This window comes from Sapajus apella, unplaced genomic scaffold (genome assembly GCF_009761245.1).
Source record: "Sapajus apella isolate SASKATOON/1434 unplaced genomic scaffold, GSC_monkey_1.0 scaffold62, whole genome shotgun sequence".
Taxonomy (NCBI): domain Eukaryota; kingdom Metazoa; phylum Chordata; class Mammalia; order Primates; family Cebidae; genus Sapajus; species Sapajus apella.
The window spans coordinates 17044307-17068277 of NW_022437002.1; the positions used below are offsets into that span (position 1 = coordinate 17044307).

The 23971-nt window shown below is 42.3% G+C and overlaps 1 protein-coding gene and 1 pseudogene across 2 annotated transcripts in view; both read right to left on the minus strand.

Moving 5' to 3' along the window:
• Positions 1-22324, minus strand: part of EIF2B3 (eukaryotic translation initiation factor 2B subunit gamma) — a 126197-nt gene extending 103873 nt beyond the window's left edge. For both annotated transcript variants that reach the window (XM_032247371.1, XM_032247370.1), the window contains exons 1-3: positions 22099-22324; positions 16670-16826; positions 14290-14435 (exon numbers count right to left, since the gene is read on the minus strand). In XM_032247371.1, coding sequence (XP_032103262.1) covers positions 14290-14435; positions 16670-16817 — 294 coding nt within the window. In that variant the 5' untranslated portion in view covers positions 16818-16826; positions 22099-22324. The remainder of the gene's footprint in view (positions 1-14289; positions 14436-16669; positions 16827-22098) is intronic.
• A 634-nt stretch (positions 22325-22958) lies between these two features.
• LOC116529631 lies at positions 22959-23596 on the minus strand (annotated as a pseudogene).
• Positions 23597-23971: the final 375 nt, after the last annotated feature.

The window sequence follows — 23971 nt, forward strand, 5'->3', positions numbered from 1 at the left end:
AGAATCTTTAGAACAGGTTTAGAACTAAACCTGTTCTAAATGCTTAACTTTGGGAGGCAACACAATAGTCAAAAAAGCCTTGGTATCTGAGATGCACAAACGCATCTCTACTAAAAATACAAAAATTAGCCGGGTGTGATGGCATGCTACTGTAGTCTTAGCTACTCAGAAGGCTGAGATGGGAGGATCACTTGAGCCTGGGAGGCAGAGGTTACAGTAACGTTACCCTGTGCCTCAGTTTCACAACCAAGAAAGTAGGGATAATGATACCAACAAACTAGTTGTTAGAGGTATAGTTATTTAAGTCCTTTGATGTAGAAGAAGGACTATTGGTATGTCTTACAAAACAGCCAACATGTTACAACTAAACCTGTTCTAAAGCTAAAAATCTAGAGTTAGAGTAGATTATAAAGACTACTAATGTTTAACTTTGGGAGGCAACACAATAGTCAAAAAAGCCTGCGTATCTGAGATGCACAAATGCATTTTTTTATTTGAGATAGAGTCTCACTCTGTTACCCAGGCAGTGGCAGGATCACAGCTCACTGCAACCCCTGCCTCCGGAGTTCAAGTGATCCTTGTGCCTCAGCCTCCAGGGTAGCTGGGACCACAAGTGCACACTACCATGCCCAGCCAAATTTTGTATTTTTAGTAAAGACGAGGTCTCACCATGTTGGCCAGGCTGGTCTGGAACACCTGACCTCAAGCGATCTGCCCACCTTAGCCTCCCAAAGTTTTGGGATTACAGGCATGAGCCACCACGCCCGACCCACAAATGCATCTTAAAATCCAGGGTTGGGTTGGCCAGTTGTGGTGGCTCATGCCTGTAATCCCAGCACTTTGGGAGGCCAAGGCAGGTGGATCACTTGAGCTCAGGACCTTGAGACCAGCCTGGCAAACATGGCAAAACCCCATCTCTATTAAAAATACAAAAATTAGCCAGGTGTGGTGGCATGTCACTATAGTCCTAGCTACTCAGGAGGCTGAGGTGGGAGGATCACTTGAGCCTGGGAGGCGGAGGTCACAATAAGCAGAGATCGTGGCACCGAACTCCAGTCTTAGTGACAGAGACCCTGTCTTAAAAAAAAAAAATGCTGGGCTGGGCGTGGTGGCTCACACCTGTAATCCAAGCACTTTGGAGGCCAAGGCGGGCGAATCACCCGAGGTTGGGAGTTCAAGATCAGCCTGACCAACATGGTAAAACCGTCTTTAAAAAAAAAAAAAAAAAAAAAAAAATGCTGGGCGCGGTGGCTCAGCCCTTTGGGAGGCTGAGGTAGGTGGATCATTTGAGGCCAGAAGTTTGAGATCAGCCTGACTGACATGGCAAAACCCCATCACTACTAAAAATACAAAACACTTAGCTGGGCATGGTGGCATGCCCCTATAATCCCAGCTACTTGGGAGGCTGGGGCAGGAAAATCACTTGCACCCAGGAGGTGGAGGTTGCAGTGAGCCGAGATTGCACCACAGCACTTCAGCCTGGGTGACAGAGCAAGACTCTGTCTCAAAAAAAACAAAAACAAACAAAAAATCCCCACAGTGGGGTTCTAACTCTAGCTCCGCACAATCTTCAAAGCCCCTTAAAGGGTCTCCAGTGGAACTGAGCCTCAGTTGCCCACAAGAGTAACAAAGTCAGTAACACACCTGCAGACTGGCCTTCCCTCTTTCCCTATTTTCCTCTTTCCAAATCCCTCTCCTGTTCCTAGCTGTACAAATATCCTTATCTCAGGCTCTGCTTTTTGGGGGAAACCCAGGTTAAGACAATTTACCAGTAATTCACTATTTACGTAGGAATGGAGGGAACTGAGAGTGTTACAGGTAGATATGCAAGTATCCAAATTTGTAGAATTGCAAATGCATTTGCTGTTTAATAAGCTAACAGTAGTTACCCATCTGATTATTGCTACAAACCTATTCCTTGTCCTGCAACCTCTAAATTTGGGAATGCTACCACTGTCCATCTAGTTACTCTTGCTAGAAACCAGGGCATCCTGTTTGACCCCTCTCTCTCTTTATCCTTCCACATCTAATTAATTAGTCACAGTTTTCCTAAATACTCTCCAACTTGTCCCTATCTCTCTATTACCACTGCCATTGCCTTGTTTTGCTCCTTCATTTTTTCTTACCAGGATTGCTGCAATAACCATTCACTGGCCACTGATTCTCCTCATCTATGCAGTGAATATTTATAAATATTAATCTGTTAGTAATCTTTCAAATTGTCCCTACAGGATATAAAGATATAAGATATATACTGTTTTGTTTTGTTTTGTCTTGTTTTTGGAGACAGGGTCTCACTTTGTTACCCAGGGTGGAATGCAATGATGTGATCTTGGCTCACTGCAGCCTCAAGCTCCCAAACTCAAGCGATCCTCCTGCCTCAGGACTCCAAGTAGCTGGGACTACAGGTACACACCACCATGCTTTGCTAATTTTTTATGTTTTTGGTAGAGATGGGATTTTGCCATGTTGCCCAGGCTGTCTAGAGCTCCTGAGCTCAAGCGATACACCTGCCTCGGCCTCCCAAAGTGCTGGCATTAAAAGTGTGAGCCACCGTGCCTGCCTCATCCTCCTAAAGTGCTGGGATTAAAGGTGTGAGCCATCATGACCGGCCAAAAGTATATACTATATTCTTACTTCTCTCCTAGACTGTAAAGTGTAGTTAAGAGCACAGGCTTTGAAGTAAGACAACCATGTTCAATCTAACTCTTCTGTTAAACTCTCTGAAGACTCAGTCCCATTATCTATTCACAGTAAGATATGAAAAGGCTAGAGCAGTCTTGGCCCTATGAACTCTCAAAACAAACAAACCAACACTCTCCTTAAAAATGAAGACTGGTACTAAATAGATATTGCCAGGAGAATCCAAATTAAGCAGGACAAAGGCAATCCAAGTGCACAGGAATCAGAAAAGCCAGATAAAATGGAGATAAAGGAGCAGTGGAGGAAGATCTTAAAAGAGGGGGCTCTAGAGCCGTAAAGCTAAAAAAACAATTCTGACTCACCCTTCTCTTCTAAAAATTTAGGAAGACCAACTTCAGAAAAAAATTAGAAACAGAAAATGACTGCAGTCAAATCACAAAATTATCAAAAAAGATAATAATAAAGATTAGAATAAAATTTCTATAATGAAAGCACATGTAAGAAAAACATGCCCACCAAACAGATGAAATCCATAGCCTAATATTTCAAAATAAGCTTAAGTAAGAAAATGGTAGATGTGGTCAGGCATGGTGGTTCACACCTGTAATCCCAGAATTTTGGGAGGCCGAGGCAGGCGGATTACCTGAGGTTGGAAGGTTGAGACCAGCTGGACCAACATGGTAAAACCCTGTCTCTACTAAAAATACAAAAGTTAGCTGGGCATGGTGGTGCGCACCTGTAATCCCAGCTACTAGGGGAGATTGCACCACTGTACTCCAGCCTATGCAACAGAGCGAGACTCCATCTCAACAAAAAAAAAGGCCAGGCGTGGTGGCTCACACCTGTAATCCCAGCACTTCGGGAAGCCGAGGCAGGTGGATCACGAGGTCAGGAGTTTGAGAACAGCCTGGCCAACATGGTGAAACCTGGTCTCTACTAAAAGTATAAAAATTAGCTGGGCATGGTGGTGCACACCTGTAATCCCAGCTACTAGGGTGGCTGAGACAGGAGAATCGCTTGAATCCGGGAGGTGGAGGTTGTGGTGAGCTGAGATCACACCACTGCACTCTAGCCTAGGCGACAAAGTGAGACTACGTTTCATAAATAAAAAAATAAACAAATCAATAAATGAAAACAAAAGGCCTGGTGCAATGACTCTTGCCTGTAAATCCCATCACTTTGGGAGGCCAAGGCAGGTGGATCACTTGAGCCCAGGTTTGAGACCAGCCTAGGCAACAAGGCAAAACCCTGTCTCTGCAAAAAAGAAAAAAATTAGCTGGTGTGGTGGCATGTGCCTGTAGTCCCAGTCACTCAGGAGGCTGAGGTGGGAGGGTTGCTTGAGACCGTCTCTATAAATAATTTAAAAAATTAGCCAGGCATGATGATATGCCTATAGTCCCAGCTACTTGAATGGCTGAGGTGGGAGAATAGCTTGAGCCCAGGAGATCAAGGCTGAAGCGAGTCATGTTCAGCAGCACTCCAGCCTGGGCAACAGAGTGAGATCTTGTCTCTTAAAAAAAAAAAGAGAGAGAGAGAGAGAGAGGGAGAGAGAGAGAATAAAGACTGAAACTTTCACATGAAAAGAACTTACTACATATCTAGAAAATATGATTCAGAACAATCAGTAAGATACATTATACAGAAAAACCAGAAGATATTAAAGAAAAACAAAAACTTCTTTGGGAATCCAGACAAAAGGACCAAGTCACCCGTAAGGGAAAGAAAAACAGATTTTATCTGGAGTGTTTTGAGAGCAACACTGTATGTCAAAAGATAATTAATGAATACATTTAGGCTGGACGAGGTGGCTCATGCCTGTAATCCCAGCACTTTGGGAGGGCACAGTGGGTGGATCATGAGGTCAGGAGTTCAAGACCAGCCTGGCCAACATGGTAAAACCCCATCTCTACTAAAAATACAAAAATTAGCTGGGCATGATGGCGGGCGCCTGTAATCCCAGCTACTCGGGAGGATGAGGTTGCAGTGAGCCAAGATCGTATCATTGCACTCCAGCCTGGGCGACAAGAGCAAAACTCCTCTTAAATAAATAAATAAATAAATAAGAATACATTTAATATATTCAAGGAAAACATGTGAGTCACGGATTCTATTTCCAAATAAATTGGCTTTGAAACATAAAGGTGGCAGATAACTTGTTGAACATTATCATGCGCCCTCCTTTAGGAATCTATTAGAAATAAGCTTCAGACAAATGACTGGAGACACAAGGAATAGGGACTGATGTGCAATGATTAACGGCTGCTAACATCACAAAATGGAAGACAATCAGATAACATGTGACTTCAGATGAAAGAACAAAACACTATCTTGCCAAAAATTCAAACCTGAACCTAATCAAGCTTCAAGTTCAACTACCAACTTATGGAATATACATACAGAGAAACACTCATTAAATCAACAAAATGCAGACTGTGGGAAAACTAAACCAAAAACTCAGTTTCTTCACCAATTAAATTATAAGGGGAAAAAAAGAGATGGAGGGAAAACCTATATATTAAGAGACTTAAAATACATTTCAACCAATTGTAATGTGTAATCTTTACTTACTTCCTAAGTTAAATAAACACATTTTAAAAAACATGCTGAAATTATGTTTATAAGGCAACTAGAAACTCAAACATTGATTAGATACTTGATGATACAAAATAATTATTATTGATTTGGTTTTTAAGGTTTTTTAAAGAAGTAATAGTGATATTTTTTAAAAATGCCCTTATCTTTATAATATACTCTAAAATATTTAGAGATAAAATTATATGTCTGAGATTTGCTTCAAAAGAACATGGGAGAAAGCAAGCTGGGTAAAATATAGATAAAATAAGATTTGCTATAGGTTGTTAACTGTTGATGCTGGGTGACAGATAAATGGGAAATGTTTACTTTTGTACATGTTTTAAAATTTCCATCAGAAGTTAAAATATTAACTATCTCTGGTCTATAACTTGTGTTTAACAAATGGTAATTATCATTATTATTATTAGGTGACTCTGAATATTTACTAAATGAATGAGTTTAGACCTAGATAAGAATGATTATCAACAAATATGAAACATTATTATGGAGATAATATGAAATCTAAGAACATTCATGTTATCAATGTCAGTTTTAAGAGTGGAGCTCACTCACCCAGGGCCTGGGAGAATGAATGAACCAATAATCTCTCTTGATAAGTCAGGGAAAGAGGTTTGGGTAGCTGAAATAAAAAGTGAGAACCAGTAAATCAGTAAAATTGTGGGATAGACACAGCAAAATGAAGTAGAAAATGGTGCCAGAAAGTATAAAACCAAATGAAATATGTGTCCTTTAAGTGAAAAAACATAACTTAGCAAATATGGTATCCAACTTCGATATCCTATAAGCACATATGATAGAGGTTTCCACATATAAGTAGGATTGCAATGCATTTAGCAAATTTAAGGTAAAAGATTATAAGTTAAAAATTGTTTAAACAAAAAAAGCCAAATAAAGTGAATGTACTACTCTGGCCTTTGTCTGAGAACAGAAGTCAAACATGAAGATCTCACAATAATAGCTGGGAAACTCAATCTGGAGGAAATGGGTAAAAATAAAACCAAAAGCTAGTAAATCCCAAACTTTTAAAGGGAATGATCTTATCTTACCTGAGGTTTTATTGGAAACAGACCAAAAGAGCCTCTAAAGGTTTAGAAGCTCTTTTGTGGGCACAGGGGAAGAAAAAACATGGGTTTAAAGAGCCACTGTGCCATGCAGCGCACAGCTGCTGGGTACAACTTTCTCCTTTAGAGAGATAACCAACATCCCTTAGCAAACACTGACAACTTCCTTCACAGGCTGTATCACTTTCTTTAACTGTTTATATGCACTTCCACTGCCTTTTCTATAAGTTTATGTTAATTCTAACCAGTTAATCCTAAATTTTGGCTTAGCTCAGTTTCTACATTGTTCCTAACAGCTATTTGGGAGTCTATTTATATTCTTCCAACAGCTATCCTTGTTGCCTTCTACTCCTGTGTGGAAGGCAAGCTGACATGAAGCCAGAATTTCAGGGGCCATTGTAATAAGGGAAAACCAAGTAAAGATAGCAAAGACTTGCTGGCCAAAGTCACAGCTTGGAAGATGGCTCAGAGGTAGGATTATATGTAAGAGATGCTGTGTAAATGATGTGGGGGAAACAGGTGAGGAAGGAAAAGAAATTAGACTGCAGAAGAACTTAGTAAAGATGCTGATCTTAGGTGCAAGGGGAAGCCCTAAAATAAGGAGTAAAAGATCAAAGTCATAAGAAAAGGCAGTAATTTGGAAAGTAAAATGCCCCTTTGGAAGTTACTTTACTTTCCTCCTCATGCCTTCTCTCCTAATAGTTGCTACTATTACTTCTCAAGCCTCTAAGTGTTAGAGGAACTTATTTGCATGAAACTTTCAAGATTTCTAATTCTAAGCTAGGCCAAAAACAACTTTTCTAAAATTTAGAGATTACAGAGCAAAGAAGGTTTACACATCCATTCTAAACTTTTAGATGGTAGCTAATACAGCTACTATCCCTGGGAAGACCACCAAAAAATCCCAAGCTCTTTGCAAATTAAAACTACAGTAAGAAACTAACTCATGCTTGGGACGACTACTATTAAAAAAAAAAAAAAAGCAGAAAATAAATATTGGGAAGGATGTGGAGAGAAACTGGAACCATAGGCCAGGCATGGTGGCTCACACTTGTAATCTCAGCACTTTGGGAGTGGAGAATCACTTGAGGCCAGGAGTTCAAGACCAGCCTGGGCAACATAGTGAGACTCATATGTCTCTAAAAAAATATAAATATATGGCTGGGTGCGGTGGCTCATGCCTGTAATCCCAACACTTTGGGAGGCCGAGGCAGGCAGATTACCTGAGGTCAGGAGTTTGAGACCAGCCTGACCAACATGGAGAAACCCCATCCCTACTAAAAATACAAAATTAGCCAGGCAAGGTGGCACATGCCTATAATCCCAGCTACTTGGGAGGCAGAGGCAGGAGAATCACTTGAATCTGAGAGGCAGAGGTGGTGAGCCCAGGTTACACCATTGTACTCCAGCCTGGGCAACAACAGTGAAACTCCATCTCAAAAAAAATTAAAATTAAAATTAAAAAAAAATACACTCACACACGTATTTATTTTAATTAATTTTTATATATTTTTGAGACAAAATCTCCCTCTGTTGCCCAGGCTAGAGTGTGCAGTGGTGCAATCTCAGCTCACTGCAACCTTCACCTCTCGGGCACAAGCAATCCTCACACCTCAGCCTCCCGAGTACCTGGGATTACAAGTGTGCACTACCATGCCTGGTTAATTTTTATATTTTGGGGGTGATATAGTGAGACCCCTCATCTCTACAAAAAATAAAGTTAGCTGGGTGTGGCAACATGTGCCCATTGTTCTAGCTACTCAGGAGGCTGAGATAGGAGCATTGCTTGAGCTTAGGAGGTCAAGGCTGCAGTGAGCCATGATTGTGCCATGGCACTCTGAGCTGAGTGTCAGAACGAAACCCTGTCTCAAAAAAGAAACAAAATGAAACGAAATGAGACAAAGGAAGAAAGGATGGAAGCAAGGAAGAAGGGACAGAAGGGAGGGAGGGAGGGAAGGAGGGAAGGAATGTAAAATGGTACAGCCACTGTGGAAAATAGCATGGCAGTTTGTTAAAACATTAAACATTAAAATTAGCAGATAATCCAGCAACTAAATTTCTCAGTATAAACACAAAAGAACTGAAAGAGGGTCTCAAAGAAATACTTGTATATCCATATTCATTGCTGCATTATTCACAATAGCTAAAATGTGGAGGTAACTCAAGTGTCCATGGATGGATGAATGGCTAAGCAAAATGTGGTATATCCATAAGACAGAATATTCCTCAGCCTTAAAAATGAAGTAAATTCTGCAGTGCGCTACGATATGGATGAACCTTGAGGATGTTATGCTAAGTAAGCCAATCACACAAAGATAAATACCAGAGGCCAAGGTGGGCAGATCACTTGAGGCCCGAAGTTCAAGACTAGCCTGGCCAACATGGCAAAACACATTTCTACTAAAAATATAAAAAGTAGCCAGGCATAGTGGCATGTATTCATAGTCCCAGCTACTCCGGAGGCCGAGGCACAAGACATGCTTGAACCTGGGAGGCAGAGGTTGCAGTGAACTGAGATCACGCCACTGTACTCCAGCCTGGGTGACAGAGTGAGGCTGTCTCAAAAAAAAAAAAAAAGATAAATATTGAATGATTTCACTTACATGAGGTACTTAGAGGTAGTCAAAATAATAGAAATAGAGAGTAGAAAGGTAGTTGCCATGGGCTAGGAGGAAAGGTCCATTAATACTTAATGGAAATAGAGTTTCAGTTTTATAAGATGAAGGTTATAGAGATGGAGAGTGGTAATGGTTGCACAACAATATAAATGTGCTTAATACCGCTGAACTGTACACTTGATGAGAATTTTCTTCTTATTACTCTAATGGAATTCCCCGTATAGTCTCTAAACAAATAAGCAGCTACACTCCAGAAAGCAACACACTCGACATTATTGTATTGGAAGCCCCCACCCACATCAGAAGCTCCCAAAATCTACTTGAAAGAAAAGTAGAAAGGAAGGCCAAAAGTGAATGGAAATGCTTATATACATTGTACTGGGGGTCCTGGCCAGGGCAATAAGACAATTTTTTTTTTTTTTTTAAGAGCCAGGCATGGTGGCTCACACCTGTAATCACAGCATTTTGAGAGGGCAAGGTGGAGGGTATCACTTCTGCCCAAGAGTCCCAGACCAGGCCTGGGCAATATACTGAGACCCTGTCTCTACAGAAAAAAGAAAATGTCCAGGTGTGGTGGTATATGCCTGTAGTCTCAGCTACTTGAGAAGCTTAGGTAGGAGGATCACCTGAGCCTGGGGAGATTGAGGTTACAGTGAGCTGTGATCGAGCCACTGCACTCCAGCCTGGACAATAAAGTGAGATCCTGTCTCAAAAAAAAAAAATTAGTTGGGCATGGTGGCACATGCCTGTAGTCCCTGTTACTTAGTTATTTGGGAGGCTGAGCTGGGAGGACAACTTGAGCCCAGGGGTTTGGGGCTATAGTGAGCCATGACCGCACAACTGCACACTAGCCTGGGTGACAGAGCAAGACTGTCTCAAAAATAAAATTAATTGAATTTTTAAAAAAAATAAAGATTGGCTGGGCGCAGTGGCTCACGCCTGTAATCCCAGCACTTTGGGAGGCCGAGGCGGGTGGATCACGAGGTCAAGAGATCGAGACCATCCTGGTCAACATGGTGAAACCCCGTCTCTACTAAAAATACAAAAATTAGCTGGGCATGGTGGCGCATGCCTGTAATCCCAGCTACTCAGGAGGCTGAGGCAGGAAGGCAGGAGAATTGCCTGGACCCAGGAGGTGGAGGTTGCGGTGAGCCGAGATCACGCTATTGCACTCCAGCCTGCGGAACAAGAGCAAAACTCCGTCTCTACTAAATAAAAAAAAAAAAAAAAGATTAAGAAGGAAGATAAAATACTTTATTTGCAGGCAATATGATGCTAAGGTCCTAAATGAATCTATAATTTAAAAGGTCACAGGGTATAATGCCAAAATACAGAAATCAATTGTATTTCTATATATAAGCAATAAACAATTGAAAATAGAAAAAAATACCAATACAATATCATTAAAAATATTTACTTAGGAATAAATTTATCAAGACATGTTCAAAATCTCTACACTGGGCTGGGTATGGTGGCTCATTCCTGTAATCCCAGCACTTTAGGAGGCTGAGGTGGGAGGACAGCATCAGCCCAGGAGTTTAAAACTAGCCTGAGCAACATAGTAAGGCGTCTATACTAAAATAAAAATTTTAAAAATTAGCTGGACATGGTGGGATGTGCCTGTAGTCCCATCTACTTGAGAGGCTGATGTGGGGATCACTTGAGCCCAGGAGGTGAAGTCTGCAGTGAGCTTTGATCACACCACTGCACTCCAGCCTGGACAATAGAGCGAGACTGTCGCAAGGAAAAAAAAAAATATATATATATATATATACACACACACACACATATATATATATACTATATATATATACACACACATATATACATATATATATACTATACATATACACACACACATATATACATATATATGTATACATATATATACACACACATATATATATACATATATATATATATAAAATCACTGAAAATTCTAAAACTCAGTTGAGAGAAATTAAAGGAAACAAATAAATAGATACACAATCACGTGTTAATGATAACAATGTGTTCTGAGAAATGCGCTGTTAGGTGATTTTGCTGTGTGAACATCATAGAATGTACTTTCAAAAACCTAGAAAGTATGGCCTACTACATACCTAGGCTATATGGTATAGCCTATTGCTCCTAGTCTACAAACCTGTATAACATGTTGTTATACCAAATACTGTAGGTAATTGTAACACAATGGCAAGTATTTATGGATTTAATATATCTAAACTTAGAAAAGGTACAGTAAAAATACGGTATTATAATCTTATGGGACCACACTCCTATATATATATGTGGCCAGTCATTGACCAAAACATCATTATGTGGCACATGACTATATACACCATGTTCAAATATCAAAAGATTCAGTATTAAGCTGTCAAATCCGAGCTGGGTATGGTGACTAATGTGTGTAATCCTAACACTTTGGGAGGCCAAGGTGGGTGGATCGCTTGAACCCAGGACAAGACCAGCCTGGCCAACATGGTGAAACCCTGTCTCCAGTAAAACTAAAAAATTAGCCAGGTGTGGTGGCACACACCTATAATCCCAGCTAATCGGGAGGCTGAGGCATGGGAATCACTTGAACCTGGGAGGTGGAGATTGCAGTGAGGTGGTGCAGCAAAGGAGGTGTAGTGGAGGTGGAGATCACACCACTGCACTCAGCCTGGGTGACAGAGCAAGACTGTGTCTCAAAAAGAATACAAAACAAAGACAAAACCTAAAAGAACATCTACACAAAGGTCAGGTGGGCAGAGATTTCTTAGGCTGGACACAAAAAGCAATAACCATAAAAGAAAAATATCAGTGATGTGGATTTCATCAACATTAAAAACTTTTCTTCAAGAGATACCATTAAACAAAAAGACAAGTCACAGACTGGCAGAAAATATTCACAACACATATTTCACAAAAGACTTGCATCTGGACTATACTAAGAATTCCTTGCAAATCAACTGGAAATTTAAAAAAAAAGAATTCCTATAATCAGTAATAGAAAGGCAAACAACTGAATTAAAAAATAGATAAATGCTTTGAACAGACATTTCATGAACATATATAAATGGCCAATAAACACATGAAAAGGTGGTCAGCATCATTACCGTCAGGGAAATGTAAATTAAAACCACAGTGAGATACCACTACATACATACCTACTAGTACGGTTAAAATTAAAAAGACTGACAACACCAAGTGTTGATGAAGATGTGAAGCAAATGCAACTCTTATAAACTGTTGATGAAAGCATAAAATGCTACAGCCACTTTAGAATACTTGTGGTTTCTAATCAAGTAAACCCTACAGCCTAGAATATTTTCACAAAAAGACCTGCAGAACAATGCTCACAATAGCTTTATGCATAATAGCCAAAAATTAGAAATGATCCAAATAACTGTTAATAGGAGGACAGATAAATAAATAGTAGTATATTCATTCAATGAAATACTACTCAGCATAAAAAGGAACAGATTTAATTATACTTTCTTTTTTTTTTTTTGAGACAGAGTCTTTCTCTGTCGCCAGGATGGAGTGCAGTGGCGTGATCTCGGTTCACTGCAACCTCTGCCTCCCGGGTTTAAGAAATTCTCCTGCCTCAGCCTCCCGAGTAGCTGGGACTACAGGCACACGCCACCACAACCAGCTAATTTTTGTATTTTTTTTAGTAGAGATGGGGTTTCACCACATTGGCCAGGATGGTCTCAATCTTTTGACCTTGTAATCCACCTGCCTCGGCCTCCCAAAGTGCTGGGATTACAGGTGTGAGCCACCGTGCCCGGCCTAGTTATACTTTCAATAACATGAATGAATCTGAAAAATATGTTGAACAAAAGAAGCCAGAACAAAAATGTATGATTCCATTTATATGAAGTTCATAAACAAAATTAATATATAGTGATAGAAAAAGAAGAGTAGTGGACTCTGCAAATGGGAGACATACCAGCAGAAGCACAAAGGAACTTTCAGGAGTGATGAAATTGTTCTAGATTTAGATAATGGCAATCTAGGTGTATATTTACTATCTGTGCATTTTACTGTGTATAAATTATTCCCCAATAAAAGGGGTGGAAAGGCCATTTACATATTTGAATTTTTTGTTTTATAGTACAAAAGTAGGTTGAAAATAACACATCTGCCAAGTCCCCAGAAATACCAGAAGAAAGTCTGCCTCCCATTTCAAGTAATATGGCAACATCACAACAACTGAATTTTTTCCAAAGAAAAACAATTTTAGAACAATCTATAGTGCATCTTTCTCAGCTTATGGCCACAAACGACTGGGGAGACAATGTTATCATATCTGTATGTTTTTTAGTTTCTTAACCAAAGATGACTAAAAAGTTCAAATATTACATGGGATGTCTATGAATTTTTGAATGTTCCTCTGTGCTTCTTTCTAGTTAATCCTCAACTGCAGAGTCAACTGCTTCTTTGATTTATATATTAACATTGCTTGTTCATGAATTTCATATATATGGAATCTTTTGAAGTACATTTTGAGTATCTCTTTGTTTTTTTGAGACAGGTTCTCACTGTTGCCCAGGCTGGTGTGCAGTGGTGTGATCTTGGCTCACTGCAACCTCCACCTCATGAGTTCACGTGATTCTCCTGCCTCAGCTTCCCCGGTAGCTAGGATTACAGGTACATGTCACCACACCCAGCTAATTTTTGTGTTTTTAGTAGAGACGGGGTTTCACCATGTTGGCCAGGCTGGTCACAAACTCCTGACCTCAAATAATCCATCTGCCTGGACCTCCCAAAGTGCTGTGATTACGGGCATGAGCCACTGTGCCTGGCCTAGAATATGTCTTTTTTTTTTTTTTTAAATAAAAATGTACTATAACTTAAAAACACTGGAAACCAGTGACTATGACAAATGAATGTCTACGTCTTTACTGGTAACCAAATCAAAGAGAAATTGAAGAGTACATGGGTAACAACGTATGTGATATAAAAATATATTAGAAAAAAAGTTTATAAACTATAATGCACCGAGGGCCAGGGATGGTAGTTCACGTCTGTAATCCCAGCACTTTGGGAGGCCGAGGCAGGAGGATCACCTGAAGTCAGGAGTTTGAGATAAGCCTGGGCAACATGGTAAAATCCCATCTCTACGAAAAATACCAAATTAGCCAGGCGTGGTGACACACACGTGGTAATCCCAGCTTCTTGGGAGGCTAAGGCAGGAGAATCACTTGAAGCTGGGAGGTGGTGGTTGCAGTGAGCCGAGATCATACCACTGCACTCCAGCCTGGGTGACAGAGCAAGACTCTGTCTCAAAAAAACAAAAAACAAAACAAAAAAAACTATAATGCACTGGGAAAATAAGATGCTATTTATCTTCAATAAACAAGAAGAGTCAAAAAATAGCTTTTCACCTTAAGTTTTGGATATATGTAGCGCAAAGAATCTGCAGTTCCCATGTCAGCATCATCAGGAATACACACAACATCTAGCTTCATTTTCATCTTGAATTCTGCACATAGAGCCTTTTGAACATCCCTGGTTGTAACCACAATGACTTCTATAGGACAAAAGAAAAAAAGATAGAAAGACAAAAACTTATTCACATAGATGGTAGTTTCAGTATTTTAATTAGATTTGGTCTCTTTCTAGGTGTAATAACAACTACTAATATTATTGTGCTTTTCAATATTATTGTGCTTTTCATTCCCCCCAAATAATTCGTGGTTTTTTTTTTTTTTTTTTTCCCCTCAAACAGACAGGGTCTCACTTTGCCACCCAGGTTGGAGTGCAGTGGCATGTTCACTGGCTTACTGCAGCCTCAACTTCAGAGGTCAGGCAATCCTCTCCCACCTCAGCTTCCCAAGTAGCTAGCTGAGACTATAGGCATGTGCCACCATGCTTGGTTAATTTTTGTGTTTTCTGTAGAGATGAGGTTTCACTATGTTGCTCAGGCTGGTCTCCAACTCCTGGGTTCGATCCACTAGACTTGGCCTCCCAAAGTGTTAAGATTACAGGTGTGAACCACTGTGTCTGGCCTTCCCCAATTAATTCTTACAACAATCTCATCTTACAAATGAGGAACCCTGGATTAAAAGACATAAAGCTGGCTGGGTGTAGTGGCTCCCACCTGTAAATCTTTTGTAAATCACGTTGGGAGCCAAGGCAGGTGGATCACTTGAGCCCAGGAGTTCAAGACCAGCCTGGGCAACATGGCAAAACCTTTTCTCTACAAAAAACTCCAAAAAACTGGAGGTTTAGGTGAGAGGATTGCTTGAGTCCAGGAGGTGGAGGCTGCAGTGAGCCAAGATCACCCCATTGCACTCCAGCTGGGGCAACAGAGTAAGTCTGTCTCAAAAAAAAAAAAACAACTCAGGTCTATATGACTGGTGCCCACACTTGAGTATATTGCATGCCACTTCTCCTTGATATGAAGAATTCAGAAGAACGTTCATTAAAAATACAAATGGGGGCTGGGTGCAGTGGCTCACGCCTGTAATCCCAGCACTTTGGGAAATGAAGGCAGGTGGATAACTTCAGCCCAGGAATGCAAGACCAGCCTGGGTAACATGGCGAAACCCTGTCTCCACCAAAAGGAAAAAAAAAATTAAAATATCCAGGTATGGTGGTGTGCATATAGTCCTAGCTATTTGGGAGGCAACCTACCATGGAAGGATTGCTTGAGCCCAGGAGACAGAGGTTGCAATGAGCTGAAATCATGCCACTGCACTCCAGTCTTGGGTGACAGAGCAAGACCCTGTCTCAAAAAGAGGGGGCCATGTGTGGTGGCTCCCGCCTATAATCCCAGCACTTTAAAAGACTGAGACATGCAGATCACTTGAGGTCAGAAGTTCAAGACCAGCCTGGCCAATATGGCGAAACCCAGTCTCTATTAAAAATACAAAAATATAAGCTGGGAGTGGTGTTACATGCCTGTAGTCCTAGGTTCTTGGGAGACTACGGCAGGAGGATTGCTTAAATCTGGGAGGTGAAAGTTGTAATGAGCTGAGATCAGGCCACTGTACTCCAACCTGGGCAATAGGGTGAGACTACAACATTTTAAATTCATTCAATACAAAGAAAGAGCTATCAAGCTATCACCCTTTCCTATTGGAGGCAACTCTAATAATGGAATGAACACTGGGTCACAAGAATAGGCCTCAGGCTTTGGCACCCTGATTTACTGTATCTAAATATAGGGCACCTCAAACTCAATGTGACCAAAGCTGAACTCATTATTTTCATTAAAATCTGTTCCTCGTTTCCTATTCCTTTTCCTACTTCATGGCATAATCGTCTACCTAGTTACCCAAGCATAAGTAGAAAGAATCACTAGATTTGAAGGTTCTAGAAGTCAGGGCCTGAGCTGTCTTTTCAATTCTGTACCTCCATGCTTAATATATAACCTCGTACTTAGTATCTCTATTACCTGGTACATAATATATATATGTTTTATGTTTTTTTTAATAATAGAGATATTACCTAGTACATAATAGATTCTCAGCAACTACTGACTATGAGGCATTTAAGAGTCACAATCTGCTCTTTCTGATATTCGTACAGGGTTCATCTTGGATCATAGTGGACATCAGCTCCATAACAACAAAACTTAGTGCAATCCTCTCAACCTTTTTCACACAGCAATAGAGTGCTCCTACATTCCTTATTTAAAGAGGCCAGTCTTTAGTCAATGAATTCTAGTTACCCTCTCTCACTCTTATAATGCTGACAAATCATGGGGATCAAATCCCCTAAAAGTTTTATGAGTTCACAGATCACTTTGTCATAGCTCACCTTCAAATCCAACGCGCTCAAGCAGGTTCAATGGGTACCAAATTAAAGGTTTGTTCCCAACTGGAAGCAGAGGTTTGGGAATGCTGGAAGTTAGGTCTGTCATCCGTGATCCGCCACCTACTGCCATCACTACTGCTTGAAATTCCATTTTTACAAGCTACAAGTACAGAAAAAACAATTAACAGAAAAAAACCAATGTAACAAAAATCAAAGCACACACAGTACTAGCCTATATTTATTTAGGTTACTGATACCCACTATGTCAAATGTATAACTCCCAACTCTAGCAATCAGAGTAAGAAAAGCTTAGCTGCAGATAAACATTATGTCTACCAATATATATTCTCAGTTCTACTCTTGGTAAAAGTGGGAGGATATGAATAAAAAAAAATCTGGCCCTTGCCCTTGAGTTATTCACAATTAAGTGGAGAAGACAAATTCAGTAAATCACAATATATGTCATTAGTACCACAGCAGAAATATATCAAAGACGCAATGGGCATACAATAAAGAGAACACCTAGTTTTCTTTGAAAACACAGGGAAGGTTTCACAGGAAGGGATGCTTGAGCTGACTCTGAAGAAGTAAGAGTTTACCAAGTGGGCTTCTGATGTGTGAATTTTTATTTTTTAAAAATATTAGGCTGGGTGAGGTGGCTCACATCTGTAATCCCAGCACTTTAGGAGGCTGAGGTGCATGGATCATCTGAGCTCAGGAGTTCAAGCCCAGCCTGGGCAACAGGCAAGACCCCATCTCTACCAAAAATGCAACAAATTAGCCAGGCATGGTGGCTCGTGCCTGTGGTTCCAGCTATTAGGGAGGCTTAAGTTGGAGGATCACTTGAGCCTTGGGAGGCAGGTATTACCATGAGCCAAGATTGCACCACTGCACTCCAACCTGTGTGACAGAGTAAGTTCTTATCTCAAAAAAAAAAAAAAAAGAAAATATTAAAAGATGTCTGACTACTAGCATTAACAGCAGAAACACAAGCATATTAGGCTTTTGAAAAGTATAAAATGACTTAAGACTCCTCCAATAATTCAGCCATCGGCTCACCTTCTTATTCCTCCAATTATTAAAGGTATCACTATAAACAGAAACATAGGCTTGCATCTGAACCTAGATTTACAGAACCCAATTATTAAAAACAAATCAAACTGTTAATTCCTGTTTTTCAAACTCAAGGTAATAAACAAACCTATTTGACTTTGAAAATAGTCTCTTTACAGAAACAACCACAGACCAGAGGCACAGTAAAAGGTCATAAATACTTATTTATTTTTGGAGATGGAGTTTCACTCTTGTTGCCCAGGCTGGAGTGCAATGGCACGATCTTAGCTCACTGCAACCTCCGCCTCCCGGGTTCAAGTGATTTTTCTGCCTCAGCCTCCCGAGTAGCTGGGATTACAGGCGTGGGCCACCAGGCCTGGATAATTTTGTATTTTTAGTAGAGATGGGGTTTCACCATGCTGGCCAGGTTGGTCTCAAACTCCTAACCTCAGGTGATCCACCTGATTCGGCCTCCCAAAGTGCTAGGATTACAGGCATGAGCCAACGTGCCCAGCCTATTTATTTATTTAGAGACAGGCTCTCGCTTCGTTGCCCAGTCTGGAAGTGCAGTGGCATGATCATGGCTCACTGCAGTCTCGACCTCCTGCCCCAGCCTCTGGAGTAGCTGGGATGACAGGTGGGTGCCACCATGCCTGGCTAATTCCTTTTTTTTTTTTTTTTCAACAAGATGGAGCTTCACTCTTGTTGCCCAGGCTGGAGTGCAGTGGCATGATCTCGGCTCACTGCAACCTCCGCCTCCCAGGTTCAAGTGATTCTCCTGCCTGAGCTTCTCCCAAGTAGCTGGGACTACAGACGTGGGCCACCACGCCTGCCTAATTTTGTATTTTTAGTAGAGACGGGGTTTTTCCATGTTGGTTAGGCTGGTCTCGAACTCCCAACCTCAGGTGATCCACCTGCCTCGGTCTCCCAAAGTGTTAGGATTACAGGCATGAGCCACTGTGCCTGGCCGCCTGGCTAATTCTTTTAATTAATTTTTTATAGAGATGAGGTTTCACTATGATGCCCAGGCTGGTCTCAAACTCCTGGCCTCAAGCCTCCTCCCTGGGCCTCCCACAGTGCTGGGATTAGAGGCATGAGCCCCCGCACCTGACCAGTCTTTAATGATTTAAACTGAAAGTACTCTTCTCTGATTTACAATAATGATGCAATTTTAAAAATAAATGTTAAAATGTAACATTCAAAAGAAAGAATCTATTGGACATCAAATTGCCAAATAATGTTGCAACTTTACTATAATTATAATCACTCCTGGACCCCCCCATACACACCAACATCTAACATGCAGCACTTATCACCTACTATACCCAAGGCGCAAAGTGAAGGCTCTTGCATAACATTCAAAATGTAAAGATATGGTCATTTTGATTCTAGCAAGCATTGCCTCAGACTGGAATTTAATTTCACTTTGGCGTTATATAACGTTCACCACATCTAATGTTATCATGAAGAGCACTGGACCCTTAAGAGTCAAAGGATGGGCAGGGCATGGTGGCTTACACCTGTAATGTCAGCACTTGGGGAGGCGAGGCGGGCGGATCATCTGCGCTCAGGAGTTCAAGAGCAGCCTGGTGAAACCCTGTCTCTACTAAAAATATTTTAAAAATTAGTCAGGCATGGTGGCAAGAACCAGTAATCTTAGGTGCTCGGGAGGCTGAGGCAGGAGAATCACCTGAACCCCAGAGGCGGAAGTTGCAGTGAGCTGAGATGGTACCATCTGCACTCCAGCCTGGGTGACAGATCAAGACTCCATCTCAAAAAAAGAGGAGTCAAAAAATGCGCTGGGAGTGGTAGCTCACGCCTGTAATCCCAGCACTCTGGGAGGCCAAGGTGGGTGAATCACCTGAGGTCAGGAGTTCAAGACCACCCTGGCAAACACAGTGAAACCCCATCTCTACTAAAACTATAAAAATTAGCTGGGTGTAGTGGCAGATGCCTGTAATCCCAGCTACTCGGGAGGCTGAGACAGGAGAATTGCTCGCACCTGGGAGGTGGAGGTTGCAGTGAGCCGAGATCATGCCATTGCATTCCAGCTTGGCGGACAAAAGAGAGGCTGAGTCTCAAATAAAAAAAAGTGACTCATGCTCCCAGCACCTTGGGAAGCCAAGATGGGAGGATCGCTTGAGCCCAGGAATTCCAGAACAGCCTGGGCAACATGGCGAGACCCCATCTTTATAAAAAATACAAAAAATTAGTCAGGCGTGATGGTGCATGCCTATAGTCCCAGATACCCTGGAGGCTGAGGTGGGAGAATCACCTAAGCCTGGGAGGTCAAGGCTATACACCACTGCATTCTAGCCTGGGCAACATAGTGAGACCCTGTCTCAAAAAATAAGAGTCAAAAGAAGAGTTTGAGTTATGATTCTACCACTCATAAGTGGTGTGATCAGAAGCCTGACATTTAAAACTCCCAGTGTCCTCAGCTTCTAGAAGGAAGCCCAGTGGTTAGGTTCATAGACCCTAGAGCCAGAACGCCTGGGTCTGAATTCTAGCTCTACTATTTATTATTAGCTGTACGAACTATGGCAAACTACATAACTTTTCTATGCCTCAGTTTTTTGCATTTTATAAGATGGGGATAATTATAGTTTCACTTCACAGAGTTATTGTTAAGATTAAATTCAGGCCGGGCTTGGTGGCTCACGCCTGTAATCCCAACACTTTGGGAAGCAGAGGCAGGCAGATCATGAGGTCAGGAGATTGAGACCATCCTGGCCAATATGGTGAAACCCCATCTCTACTAAAAATACAAAAATCAGCTGGGTGTGGTGGCGCACATCTGTAGTCCCAGCTACTTGGGAGGCTGAGGCAGGAGAATCACTGAAACCCAGGAGGCGGAGGTGGCAGTGAGCCAAGATTGGGCCACTGTACTGCAGCCAGGCAATAGAGCAAGACTCCGTCTCAAAAAAAAAAAAAAAAAAAAAAAAAAAAAGATTAAATTCGTTATTCTATGTAAAGCAGACAAAATAATGTCCATCCTATGAGAAGCACAATATAAGCAGTTGCTTTATTAGACAGAGACTAGATCAGGGATTCTGTACTAACTGAATCATGCTGCTTCATAATTCTGGTCTCTGCACTGCTACTGTTCCTTCCTAGTCTGCCTTTCTCTTATGTCTAGTAATCATCTACTACCCTTTGAAGATAGCTCAAGAATCCTCTTGTCTACAAAGCCATTCCTAACCCTCCCCATCCCTCCAGAAGTGACTCCTTTCCCCAAAGTGCTTCCACTCTGCCATGTGCAGATTATCTCAGCCTTTACAGGGTTTCATTGCACATATGTGTTAAAATGTCTACTTAAGTGTAACATTGATGTCTCTTAAATGTCTGTACAACAGTCTATTTAAGAGTGACTTTCTTGGACTGTGTGTGGATCATCACTGTATTCCCAGTTAGATGCCAGAAATCAGCATGGAAGGAGGACCTGTGAACTTCACAAATGTCTAAGAGTCAAACTCAAATAGTGCACAAGGGCACTAGAACCCAGGTCACTAGGAACTGAGGTTCCGGCTCTCAAGGAGGCCCTGTGTGAAGAAAGGCAACCTAGGAAACATGAATAGCTATCATGAACATAATTAATCATGATACCAGGCAGACTGTCAAATGCTCATGTCACTGCCACGATTATGGGTGATGGGAATCATGGCAACCAGTCTCGCTGCCTCCCAAGCTTTAGAGCGGGTGGTCACGGCATCTCAGACATGCCTGCATCATAGCATTCATGCCTTTTCCAGTTGCAAATACGTAAGAAAACTGCATCAGAATTGGTTTGTCATTCCACATGCGCTACCTGAAGGCAGAGATCTCACTGCATTTCTCCTTGTTCACTGCCCTGCATCCAAACAACTAAAGGAAGGCTGAATAAATGAATGAGGGACTTAGGTTGAAAAAGTGCAGGCACAGTGCTAAAGGCGCCTGGTGCCAGGTCTAGTGCTCACTCGCTGTGAATCTGAACAGAACCTCCCCTCCCTGAAACTTCGTTTCTTTCTTTTCTTTTTCTTTCTTTCTTTCTTTCTCTTTTTTTTTGAAACAGAGTCTCACTGTTGCCCAGGCTGGAGTGCAGTGCCGTGAATTCGGCTCACGGCAACCTCTGCCTCCTGGGTTCAAACGATTCTCCTGCCTCAGGCTCTCGAGTGGCTGAGATTAGAAACTTAGTTTCTCCATCTGTTGCATCAGGTGGTTGGCTCGGATTCTCCACCAACCTCCTCTCTCCTTCGGACACAGACACACGGTCGGGTGGAGTAGGGAGTCAAGTTGGCGACTTCGGGGCTCAGCAACCCCTTCCTACCCTTTCGGGTCCAGCTCGGCCCAGTTCGACAAGCCCGCCTCCCTCAGATGAGTGGCCCCACCGCGCTGCTCACCGGGGTCAGCCAGCTCGTGCGCGGCCTGGCAGGGCAGAAGTCACAGCTATACCTCAGTTCCCCGCACGCCACAACCGCTCCCAGCGCTCCACACGCCGCCTCTGACTGACAGCCCAAAGGCGCAGGCGCGTGATGGCCGAGACGCTCGATGGCAAGCGCAGAGCAGGCCCACTGAGAAGGGATGAGCGCCGAGCGATGGATGACGGAGTGGAAGCGCGAGCCTCTGAGCGGATGGGAGGCGGGGCCGGAGCCTACGAGGAGCATTCGAACTGTGCGTCCCTCTGTCCATTAACACATTACCAACGCCTGTTGAGTATTCCTTCGCAGTGCAGGGTGCCAGGAACTCAGAACAACTCGGCCTCTTTCCTCAGGGACTTATTCTAGGACCTGGCTCCAAGTACATTCTGTGAAAGAGAGCTCATTCGGAGACGCAATTTTGGTTGCTGGTGAAAAAAAATCACCAAATGTCCCTACAGGGGTTGCCAGGGCTTCCTATTTGTAAGGCGTTATAACATCGTCACTCACGTTAACTTTAGCTATCAAAACTGGGAGCGGCTGGCCATGATGGCTCACGCCTGTAATCCCAGCAATTTGGGAACCCCAGGTGGGAGGACTGCTTGAAGCCGGGCGTTTCAGATCTACCTGGGCACACAAAACTCCCGTCTCTATAAAAATAAAAGTTAGCCTGGCATGGTGGTGTGTGTCTGTAGTCCCAGCTGCCCGGGAAGCTGAAACGGGAGGATCGCTTGAGCCCAGGAGTTCGAGGCTGTTGTGAGCCATGATCGGGCCACTGTACTCCTGCCTAGGTAACAGAGTGTGACCCGGTTTTTTTGTTTTGTTTTGATTTCATAATTATAAACTTAACTCTGCAATCCAGTTAGGCATGGAAGGGCACAAGAAAAACATGGAACCCAAAGGGAACTGCAGTGAAAGCATAAAGATTCTAGGATACTCTGAGCAAATGAAGTGGAGGGGTGCTTGCCTGAGCTGCAGAAGGAATGGTCTGGTGGTTAAGATAAAACACAAATCAAACTTTAGAGTTGTCCACTGTCAGCAATGATGATCTTGCTGGTCTTGCCATTCCTGGACCCAAAGAGCTCCATGGCCTCCACAATATTCATGCCTTCTTTCACTTTGCCAAAGACCACATGCTTGCCATCCAGCCACTTAGTCTTGGCAGTGCAGATGAAAAACTGGGAACCATTTGTGTTGAGTCCAGTATTTGCCATGGACAAAATGCCAGGATCTGTATACTTTATGATGAAGTTCTCATCATCAAATTTCTCCCCATAGATGGACTTGCCACCAGTGCCTGACACATAAACCCTGGAATAATTCTGTGAAAGCAGGAAACTTTAAAGCCAAATCCTTTCTCTCCAGTGCTCAGAGCATGAAAGTTTGCTGTCTTTGGAATCTTGTCTGCAAACAGCTCAAAAGAGACACAGCCCAAGGGCTCACCATCAACGGCCATGTGGAAGAACACGGTGGGGTTAACCATGGCTGATAGTAAAGGGCTCCTGGCGGCAGCCGAGACCCTGTTTTTAATAAAACAGTAATAGGCCAGGGGCGGTGGCTCATGCTTGTAATCCCAGCACTTTGGGAAGCAAGGTGGGTGGATTCCTTAGGCCCAGGAGTTCGAGACCAGTCTGGGCAACATAGTGAAACACCCTCTCTACTAAAAATACAAAAATTAGCTGGGCATGGTGGCATGTGCCTGTAGTCCCAGCTACACAAGAGGCTGAGGCAGGAGAATTGCTTGAACCTGAGAGGCGGAGGTTGCAGTGAGCTGGGATTGTGCCTCTATACTCCAGCTTGGGCAACAGAGAATGAGACTTAGTCTCAAAAGGAAAAAAAAGAGAGTGAGAGAGAGACA